Genomic DNA, 11,476 nt, shown 5'->3' on the forward strand with positions numbered 1-11,476 from the left:
GAGGCGGGTGGATCACGAGGTCAGGAGATCGAGACCATCCTGGCTAACATGGTGAAACCCTGTCTCTATTAAAAATGCAAAAAATTAGCTGGGCATGGTGGCAGGCGCCTGTAGTCCCAGCTACCCGGGGGGCTGAGGCAGGAGAATGGCGTGAACCCGGGAGGCAGATCTTGCAGTGAGCCGAGATCGCGCCACTGCACTCCAGCCTGGGCGACTGAGCGAGACTCCATCTCAGAAAAAAAAAGCAATTCTCCTGCCTCAGCCTCCCCAGTAGCTGGCACCTGTAGGTGCCTGCCACCATGCCTGGCTAATTTTTGTACTTTTAGTAGAGACAGGGTTTCACCATGTTGGCCAGGCTGGTCTCAAACTCCTGACCACAAATGATCCACCCACCTTGGCCTCCCAAAGTGCTGGGATTACAGGCATAAGCCACCATGCCCGGCCTATGTGACCATTTCTCTGTATCAGTGTTCTTTACATTTTTGCTTATCACCTAAAAAAAAAAAAAAAAAAATTAAACTGTGTAAATCCAGTCATTTTTAAGTTGATATCTAAAAGCTGAGGTAGGAGGATCACTTGAGGCCAGGAGTTGAAGACCAGCTGAGACCACATCTCTACAAAACGTAAGAAAAAAAGTAGCTTTGCCTGTCTTCCCAGCTACTCAGGAGGCTGAGGTGGGAGGACCTCTTTAGCCCAGGATATATATGTGTATATATAAATACACATATATAGTATATGTGTGGAGATATATACATATGTAGTGTTAAATAATGTAATTTTAAGCATATTGTGGCCATGCATGGTGGCTCCCACCTGTAATCCCAGCACTTTGTGAGGCCAAGGTGGTAGGATTACTTGAGCCCAGGAGTTTGAGACCAGCCTGGGCAACATAGCAAGACCCCATATCTACAAAAAAATTTAAAATTAGCTGGGCATGGTGGCATGCATCTGTAGTCCCAGCTACTCAGGAGGCTGAGGCAGGACAATCATTTGAACCCAGGGGACAGAGGTTGCAGGGAGCCGAGATCATGCCATTGCACTCCAGCCTGGGTGAAAAAGCGAGACTCCGTTTCGGGGAAAAAAAAAAAAAAATTAGCTGGGCACAGTGGTGCATGCCTATAATCTCAGCTACTCGGGAGGCTGAGGCAGCAGAATTGCTTGAACCCAGGAGGTGGAGGTTGCAGTGAGCTGAGATCGCACCACTGCACTTCAGCCTGGGCAACAAGAGCGAAAATCCGTCTTAAAAAAAAAAAAGTTTGACTTACCGTGTTTTTTCTTTTGTTGCTTGTGCTTGTGGTGTCATATCTAAAAAAGCATTGCCTAATCAAAAGTAATACAAATTTATCTCTGCTTTCTTCTGAGTTTTATAGTTTTAGCTCATATATTTAGGTCTTTGATCCATTTTAATTTTTGTGTATGGTGTGAGGTAGAAGTCTCTATTAGTTTCTTAGAGCTGCTTTTAAACCACAAATTGAGTGGCTTAAAACAAAAGAAATGTACTGCCTCATAGTTCTGTAGGCTAGATGTCTGAAATCAAGGCTTTGGCAAGTTTGGTTCCTTCTGGAGGTTCTGAGGGAGAATCCGTCCCATGCCTCTCTTCTAGCTTCTGCTGGTGCTGACAATCCTTGGCATTCCTTACTTACCTTGTAAACACCACTACAATTTCTGCCTGTGTTGTTACCAGGCATTCTCACTATGTGTCTATGTCTTCACACGGCCTTCTTATAAGGACAGTCGTTAGATTTAGGGCCCACTCTAATCCAGTATTTCCCCATCTTAACTAACTACATTTGCAAATATTCTATTTCTAAAGAGGGCCATATTCTGAGGTTGTAAATGGACACTCAATGTTGGATAGGGGGACACTATTCACACAGCAGAGTCCAACTACATTCCTTTGCATGTGAATATCCAGTTGTCCCAGCACCATTTGTAGAAAAGACTGTCCTTTGGAGCACCTTGTTATAGCCTAGCGAGGGTGGAAGTCTAGGCTCCCTACTCAAGTCTTGGTGATACAGGTAGGGGTGGGGTCACAGTTCTTTCTGTAGCACTTGGCTGGAGTACAGGAGTTGTTATATAAAGTTTGCTGTCTTGCTAGATTGTCCCTTTCCTGGTTCTTTGGCTAGTGAGCAGGTTTTCGTTTTTTGTCTCACCCTTTGGCATTTTTGGATTGTCAGCTTCTTCAGTTCCAAGGCTTCGAGACGTAAGGTAGAAAGAAAACCCAGGAAACTCATCACCGTGTTGTTCCTTGGATCCCCAAGATCCTTAGCTTGTCTGCTGCCTTCTCTCCATCTTTCAATCTTCTTCTTTTTTCTTTTTGAGACAGAGTCTCACTCTGTTGCCCAGGCTGGAGTGCAGCGGTGCGATCTTGGCTCATTGCAACCTCCACCTCCTGGGTTTAAGCAATTCTTCTGCCTCAGCCTCCTGAGTAGCTGGAATTACAGGCACACGCCACCACGTATGGCTAATTTTTGTATTTTTAGTAGAGATGGGGTTTCACCATATTGGCCAGGTTGGTCTTTTAACTACTTACCTCAAGAGATCCACCTGCCTCAGTCTTTCAAAGTGCTGGGATTACAGGTGTGAACCATCATGCCCGGCCTTTCTTTCAGTCTTCTTATGTTTGTTTTATATACAATGTCCAGGGTTTTTAGTTGTATTTAGTGGCAGGAATTTGGGAAGTATGTCTACTCCACCTTCCCAGTGCACTGAATTTATAAGGCAATTTAAGTAGAATTAGCATCTTTGTAATCTGATACTTCCAAATACTACATGTGATATATCTCTCAATATATTAATCATAATATCTCTCAATAAAGACACTGTTTTCTTGCAGATGTCTTGTTCTTTTGTTGTTATTGTTGTTGGTGTTAGTGTGAAACAAAATAGAATCTTGGGACCCCAAACTCACTATGCCAAAGGGAAGTTAAGCTTGAGAGCTGAATTACTGCATTCCTTTTGTTGCCAGATAGCTGTAATTTCACAATCCTGTGTCATAGCCTCATTTCTTCTACTCCCTTTTCATATGTAAAATGTCAATTTACTGAGGCTAATCAGAGCCTCACAAGAATATAACCATTTGCTTCACTACCTACCCTACCTACCTTTTTACCCCTCCTGCTTGCTCTTTCCCCTTTAAATAATGAAGTTCCCTGCCAGGTATGGTGGCTCACACCTGTAATTCCAGCACTTTGGGAGGCCAAGGTGGGCAGATCACCTGAGGTCAGGAGTTTGAGACTAGTCTGGCCAACATGGTGAAACCCTGTCTAAAATGGGTTTTGGGAACTCTTAAATTCTAATTGTTTATAAGTAAATTTTGCAGACAATTTTTGCATACATGTCAAGATGTTACCAGTGGAGGGTGTCCAGGTCCTTGGCATCTTGAACAAAGAATTGGACAAAATGTACAAAGTAAGGCAAGAATGAAGCAACAAAAGCAGAGATTTGTTGAAAATGAAAGTACACTCCACAGGGTGGGAGCAGGCCGAACACAGGGGCTCAAGAGCTCAGTTACAGAATTTTCTGGGGTTTAGGGTGTGGTGGCTCACACCTGTAATCCCAGCACTTTGGGAGGTCAAGGCGGGCGGATCACCTGAGGTCGGGAATTCAAGGCCAGCCTCACCGACACAGAGAAACCCTGTCTCTACTGAAAAATACAAAAATTAGCCAGGCATGGCCCGTGGCGGGCACCTGTAACCCCGGTTACTCAGGAGGCTGAGGCAGGAGAATCTCTTGAACCCAGGAGGCGGAGGGTGCAGTGAGATGAGATGGCGCCATTGCACTCCAGCCTAGGAGTCAGAGCGAGACTGTCTCAAAAAACAACAACAAAAAATAAATAAATAAAAAAGAATTTTCTGGGGTTTAAATAACTCTCTAGAGGTTTCCATTGGTTACTTGGTATACACCCTATGTAAATGAAGAGGATATTTTTTGTCATAGCTGAAGTGTTTTCATTTGATTCAGTTCTACGAAGTCCTTAGGTTCCCTGCCTCTAGGCCCTATTCTCCTGCCTCAGTGAGTGGTGCAAGGTTAGAGATAAGCAGGTCCTTGCATGTTTGTGTGTTTCCACAGTGTCAGGTTTTTATTTACGCTATTGCGATCACAAAAGCCAGGAGCTACATGGAGTTCCCAAGGAGGCAATCTCCTCAGTACTGTTACAGTAGGTAGCTAGTCAGGCATGAGCAGGGCAGGAGAGGGCTCCCTGCACCCACCAGGAATGTCAGGTGACCAATGGTCAGGCAGTTGTCACACTACCTATCTAAAATAATTGGTCACAGCCAGTACCAGGGAGAGGCAGTTTCCTAACAGATAAACACCTGAAATTGGTAATCAGCAGCTTCCATAAGATCTAAGGAACTGGGCGAGTGGCCTCAAGCATGCACATTAAGAGGCAAAATGGTGGCGTATGACCTTCCAGAGCATTCCACCAGAAAACGGAAGAAAACCTCAGGTGAGTATGTTTATAACTCCAGTAAACACACTGCGCATGCTCACCTCCCAGGCGCTAGTAGGCCACCGTGCATGTGGGCAGCTCACCCTAAGGGAAGAAAAAAGGGAAAGGGGCACGAAACACTAGAAGTAGGCCAGCATATAAAATCTTAGGTCTGGACCGGGCACAGTGGCTCATGCCTGTAATCCCAGCACTTTGGGAGGCCGAGGAGGGTGGATTATTTGAGGTCAGGAGTTCAATACCAGCCTGGCCAATATGGTAAAGCCCTATCTCTATTAAAAATACAAAAATTAGGGCCGGGCGCAGTGGCTCACGCCTGTAATCCCAGCACTTTGGGAGGCAGAGGTGAGCGGACCACGAGGTCAGGAGATGGAGACCATCCTGGCTAACACCATCTCTTTAGTAGAGAAACCCCGTCTCTACTAAAAATAAAAAAAATTAGCCGGGCATGGTGGCAGGTGCCTGTAGTCCCAGCTACTCAGGAGACTGAGGCAGGAGAATGGTGTGAACCCGGGAGGTGGAGCTTGCAGTGAGCCAACATCATGCCACTGCACTCCAGCCTGGGCGACAGAGTGAGACTGTCTCAAAGAAAAAAAAAATTAGGCCGGGCACGGTCTAATTCCAGCACTTTGGGAGGCCGAGGCGGACAGATCATGAGGTCAGGAGATCGAGACCATCCTGGCTAACACGTTGGTCTCAAACTCCTGACCTCGGCCTGGGCAACAGAGCGAGACTCCGTCTCAAAATAAATAAATAAATAAAATAAAATAAAAATAGAAAGATTGGCCAGGTGGTAGTGGTGTGTGCCCTGTAATCCCAGCTACTCGCAACACTGAGGCAGGAGAATCGCTTGAGCCTGGGAGGCAGAGGTTGCAGTGAGCTGAGATTGCTCCACTGCAGTCCAGTCTAGGTGACAGAGTGAGACCCTGTCTCAATAAATAAATAAATAAATAAATAAATAATCAATCCTAGGTCCAAGGTGAAATGGGGCACTTCTCCTTCAAGTTGCCCACTTGGGTCTCTTCCAAGTGTTCTTTCCTTCCTTTCGTTCCTGGTGTAAAGCTTTTTAATAAACTTTTACTCCTGCTTTAAAACTTGCCTCGGTTTCTTCTTCTGCCTTATGCCCCTCAGTAGAATTCTTTCTTCTGAGGAGGCAAGAATTGAGGTTGCTTCAGGCCTGTATGGGTTCGCTGCTGATGATCTGGATACCTGCCACGGCTAACAGTACTTCCTGTTCACTCAGTAGTCAGAGCTGTGTGCACACAAACCAGTCAATATTGTAAACCATATATAATAGTAAAATTAATCAATATATAAATGTTACAAGTTAAACATTCCACGATAAAGTAACATTTAACATCAAGAGGAGAAAGAGATAGGAGAAAGGGTTAAATAACCAGTCCAGGGGGAGCAAAGAAGAAAAGGAGTTCTGTTTTGGGCCAGTTGGTCTGTCAGTCTTGCGAGGAAGAGTCTTTGATGTGGCAGAGCCTTCAGAGGCAGATGCCAAGTTCTTATCACGAGTGACTGACCGCGAGACAATGTCAGGTAAGATGACCATTTCAAGCTGCTAAAGGTCTCATCTTTTTTTTTTTTTGAGACGGAGTTTTGCTCATTGCCCATGTTGGAGTGCAATGACGCGATCTCGGCTCACTGCAACCTCTGCCTCCTGGGTTCAAGCGATTCTCCTGCCTCAGCCTCCCAAGTTGCTGGGATTACTGGGTGCCCGCCGCCATGCCCGACTAATTTTTTGGATTTTGAGTAGAGACCAGGTTTTGTCATGTTGGCCAGGTTGGTCTCGAACTCCTAACCTCAGGTGATCCACCGGTCTCGGCCTCCCAAAGTGTTGGGATTACAGGCGTAAGCCACCCATGCCCGGCTATTTTATTTTATTTTATTTTGACTGAATCTCACTCTGTTGCCAGGCTGGAGTGCAGAGGCGCAATCTCAGCTCACTCTAACCTCTGTCTCCTTGGTTCAACCAATTCTCCTGCCTCAGCTTCCCGAGTAGCTGGGATTACAGGCACTTGCCACCACGTCCGGCTAATTTTTTGTATTTTTAGTAGAGACAGGGTTTCACCATGTTGGCCAGTCTGGTCTCAAACTCCTGACCTGGGGGTGATCCGCCCGCCTTGGCCTCCCAAAGTGCTGGGATTACAGGTGTGAGCCATCGGGTCCGGTTGGCCTCATCTTTTATAGTCACAGAATCCTCTAGTGAGAACTGATAGTGGAAGAGCATGCTTGTGTCCTTAACTGGCTGGACGCATCTTTTAAAAAACTTTGTTTATTAAGCAAAGCATCTCATCCTTGTTGACAAAATGCTCTACGAAATATAAAATGGGCCAGGCGTGGTGGCTCAAGCCTGTAATCCTAGCACTTTGGGAGGCCGAGACGGGCGGATCACGAGGTCAGGACATCGAGACCATCCTGGCTAACATGGTGAAACCCCGTCTCTACTAAAAAATACAAAAAACTAGCCGGGCAAGGTGGCGGGCGCCTGTAGTCCCAGCTACTCGGGAGGCTGAGGCAGAATGGCATAAACCCGGCAGGCGGAGCTCGCAGTGAGCTGAGATCCGGCCACTGCATTCCAGCCCGGGCGACAGAGCGAGACTCCGTCTCAAAAAAAAAAAAAAAAGAAATATAAAATGGAGCCTGGGAGCGGTGGCTCATGCCTATAATCCAGCACTTTGGGATGCTGAGGACGTGGATCACCTGAGGTCAGGAGTTTGAGACCAGCCTGGCCAACATGGTGAACCCCCATCTCTACTAAAAATACAAAAAAAATTAGCTAGTCGTCTTTGCAGGCACCCATAATCCCAGCTACTCAGGAGGCTGAGGCAGAATTGCTTGAACCCGGGAGGCAGAGGTTGCAGTGAGCCAAGATCACGCCATTGCACTCCAGCCTGGGTGACAAAAGTGAAACTCTGTCTCAAAAAAATAAAAATAAAAATAATGAATGGCCATGTGCAACGGCTCACACCTGTAATCCCAGGACTTTGGGAGGCCGAGGCGGGCAGATCACGAGGTCAGGAGTTTGAGATCAGCCTGACCAACATGGTGAAACTCCATCTCTACTAAAAATACAAAAATTAGCCAGGCATGTGGCACGCTGTTCAAGAGGCTAAGGCAGGAGAATTGCTTGAATCCGGGAGGTGGAGGTTGCAGTGAGCTGAGATCACGCCATTGCACTCCAGCCTGGGAGACAGAGTGAGATTCTGTCTCAAAAATAAATAAATAAATAAAAATAAAAATAAAAACACAAATACAAAATGGAGTATTTTTCTAAGACGACGTTAGTTATGTCAAGAGTGCACTGTACCATACATAACTATTCTGTAAGGTTTTTTTCTGACACTAAACACCAATTCTCCAATTCTCTAACACAAATTGGGTGTCAAACAATTAAATTCGATTCTCTTGGCTCAATTCCCTAAAATTGCCCCACTTTAAGTGCCAGTCACAAGTCCCTGTTTGCCACCGAACAGTTATAAATTCAAGAATACCCGCCAACCTCCCTCAGGTTCAATAATGCATTAGAACAATTCACAGAATATAGGAAAACACTTTACTTACATTTAGCAATGCGTAAAGGATATAACTCAGGAACAGCTAAGTGGAAGAGATGCACAGAGAAAAGTATGTCCTGGGTGGGGGTAGAAGGTAGAGGAAATTATGGAGTTTCCACGCCTTCTCCTGGTTGGCACCCTCCTAACACCAATTTTTTCAACAACTATGAAGCTTTCCATACCCTATTATTTAGGGGGTTTCAGGGAGCTTTCTTTTCTTTTTTCTTTTTTTTTTTTTTTTGAGACGAAGTCTTGCTCTTCTCCCTCAGTCTGGGGGAGAAGATCTCAGCTCATTGCAACCTCTGCTTCCCAGGTTCAAGCAATTCTCCTGCCTCAGCCTCCCGGGTAGCTGGGATTACAGGTGCCTGACACCACACCCGGCTAATTTTTGTATTTTTAGTAGAGATGGGGTTTCACCATGTTGGCCAGGCTGGTCTCGAACTCCTGACCTCAGGTGATCTGTTGCCTTGGCATCCCAAAGTGCTGGTACTACAGGTGTGAGCCACCGTGCCTGGCCAGAGTTTTCACTACATAAGCATAATTAAGGCTTGACCTTTTGGTGATCAAACTCAATCTCCAGTCACCACTTCCCTCCCTGGAGGTCTTGGGGGATGGGGCTGAAATTTCTAACCCTCTAATCCTGGCTTGGTCTTTTCATTCTGAAGCTACTTAGGCCCTCTCCCTCCATCTCAAGCCCCTCAGAAGCCATCTCAGGCCCCTCAAAAGCCATCTCAGGGTTGGGCATGGTGGCTCACATCAGTAATCCCAGCACTTTGGGAGGCTGAGGCAGGCAGATAACTTAGGCCAGGAGTTCGAGACCAGCCTGGCCAACATGGGGAAACACTGTCTCCACCAAAAATACAAAAATTAGCCGGGCAGGTGGTGCGCACCTATAGTCCCAGCTACTCAGGAGTCTGAGGTACGATAATCACTTGAACTGGGAAGCGGAGGTTGCAGTGAGCTAAGATCACTCCACTGCACTTCAGCCTGGGCAATGAGTTTCTTTTGAGATGGTAAAAAATGTTCTGGAATTAGAGTGTGATGATGGTTGCACAAGTCTATAAATGTGTTAAAAATCACTGAACTTGGCTAGGCGTGGTGGCTCACGCTTGTAAACCCAGCAGTTTGGGAGGCCGAGGTGGGCAGATTACATGAGGTCAAGAGTTTGAGACCAGCCTGGCCAACATGGTGAAATCCCATCTCTACTAAAAATACAAAAATTAGTTGGGCATTGTGGCACATGCCTGCAATCCCAGCTACTTGGGAGGCTGAGGCAGGAGATTCTCTTGAACCTGGGAGGTGGAGGTTGCTGTGAGCCAAGATTGCGCCATTGCACTCCAGCCTGGGCAACAAGAGCGAGTTTCCATCTCAAATACACAAACAAAAAAACAAAACAAAACAAAAAACCACTGAACTTTAGCACTGTCCTGGGTTACAGAAAAAAATTAAAAACAAAACACAAACTCTCCACTGAACTGTACACTTTAAAGGGGTAAATTTTCTTTTTTTTTTCTTCCCCAAGATGAAGTCTTGCTCTGTCACTCAGGCTGGAGTGCAGTGGCGCGATCGCGGCTCACTGCAACCTCCGTCTCTTGGGTTCAAGCAATTATCCTGCCTCAGCCTCCTGAGTAGCTGGAATTATGGGTATGTGCCACCACACCCGGCTAATTTTTTTAATTTTTAGTAGAGATGGGGTTTCACCATGTTGGCCAGGCTGGTCTTGAACTCCTGACCTTGTGATCTGCCCACCTTGGCCTTCCAAAGTGCTGGGATTACAGGTGTGAGCCATCGCGCCCGGCCTAAAGGGATAAATTTTATGTAATCTGAATTAAATCTCCATAAAGGTGTTTAAAAATAAAAACCGGTAAGTAAAGGGCAAAAATGAATACTCCTGTATCCTACATGAGTCTTAATTCACCATTTTACTTTAGATTGACTTTTTAAACATTAATTCTAAAAGTAATGCAAATAGATTTTTTTAAAACTGTTGGTCAGGCACAATGCCTCATGCCTGTAATTCCAGCACTGTGGGAGACCAAGGCAGTAGCCTGAGGCCAGGAATTTGTGACCAGCCTGGACAACATAGCAAGACCCCTAGCTCTACAAAAAAAAATAATAATTAGGGCATGGTGGTGCACACTTGTAGCCCTAGTTGCTCAGAAGGATCACTTGAGTGCAGGAGATCAAGGCTACAGTGAGCCATGGTCACACCACTGCACTCTAGCCTGGGGGGACAGAGGGAGACCCTGTATTAAAACAAAGAGAGAGAGAGTGGGGTGGGTAGTGGGGAGAGAAACGAAAGAAACAAAAAGAAAGAAAGGATGGCAGGGAGGGACAGAGGAAGGGATAGAAGGAGGAAGAAAAGTATTAAATATAAAAAAATAGAGAGAGTCAGGTGCGGTGGCTCAAGCCTACAATCCCAGCACTTTGGGAGGCTGACGCAGCTGGATCACCTGAGATCAGGAGTTCGAGACCAGCCTGGACAACATGGTGAAACCCCGTCTCTACTAAAAAATACAAAAATTAGCCAGGCGTGGTGGTGCATGCCGGTAGTCCAGGCAACACAGGAGGCTGAGGCAGGAAAATCGCTTGCACCCAGGAGGTGGAGGTTGCAGTGAGCCAAGATCTCAACATTGCACTCCAGCCTGGGTGACAGAGCGAGACTCTGTCTCAAAAAACCAACATAAAAAAAAAACCCCTTCTCCTTAATCATCCTTAGTTATTATTGACACTTTGTTTTCATTACTTTTATTTATTTATTTACTTTTTTGAGACAAGGTCTTACTCTGACACCCAGGTTGGGGTGCAGTGGCCCAATCTTGGCTCACCGCAGACTCGACTTCATGGGCTCAAGTGATCCTCCTGCCTCAGCTTCCCAAAGTGCTGGGAATACAGGCATGAGCCACTGTGTCCGACTGTTTTCATTCCTTTCAAAGCACCTTTTCACCAGTTCTCATTTTATCCAAGGAAAATTGAGCCTTCCTTTCTTCTTTGTATAGAAATTTTAGATACTCAGATATCTAGATGAGACCTGAGTATCTATGCAACATGGTAGCTACTAAATACATGCAGCTATTTAATTTTTTTTTTTTTTTTTTTTTTTTGAGATGGAGTCTCGCTCTGTTGCCAGGCTGCAGTGCAGCGACCTGATCTAGGCTCACTGCAACCTCCACCTCCCGGGTTCAAGCGGTTCCCCCACCTCAGCCTCCCAAGCAGCTGGGACTACAGGCGTGCACCACCACACCCGGCTAATTTTTGTATATATTTGTATTATTTAATTTTAAATTAATTACAATCTAATAAAGTAAAATATTCAATTTCTTGTTCACACTAGATACATCTCTTTCTTTTTTTTTTTTTTTTTGAGATGGAGTCTTGTCCTGTGGCCCACTGCATTCCAGCCTGGACGACAAAGCAAGACCCTGTCTCAAAAACAAACAAAACAACAAAAAAAACTTCATTG

General features: G+C 45.7%; 1 protein-coding gene across 1 annotated transcript in view; it reads left to right on the forward strand.

Moving 5' to 3' along the window:
- Positions 1–320: 320 nt before the first annotated feature.
- Positions 321–11,476, forward strand: part of LOC105544901 (tubulin alpha-1B chain) — a 36,606-nt gene continuing 25,450 nt past the window's right edge. Inside the window, exon 1 of the mRNA XM_011987584.1 lies at positions 321–422. Coding sequence (XP_011842974.1) covers positions 381–422 — 42 coding nt within the window. The 5' untranslated portion in view covers positions 321–380. The remainder of the gene's footprint in view (positions 423–11,476) is intronic.

This window comes from Mandrillus leucophaeus, unplaced genomic scaffold, assembly GCF_000951045.1.
Source record: "Mandrillus leucophaeus isolate KB7577 unplaced genomic scaffold, Mleu.le_1.0 Scaffold313, whole genome shotgun sequence".
NCBI classification, from domain to species: Eukaryota; Metazoa; Chordata; class Mammalia; order Primates; family Cercopithecidae; genus Mandrillus; species Mandrillus leucophaeus.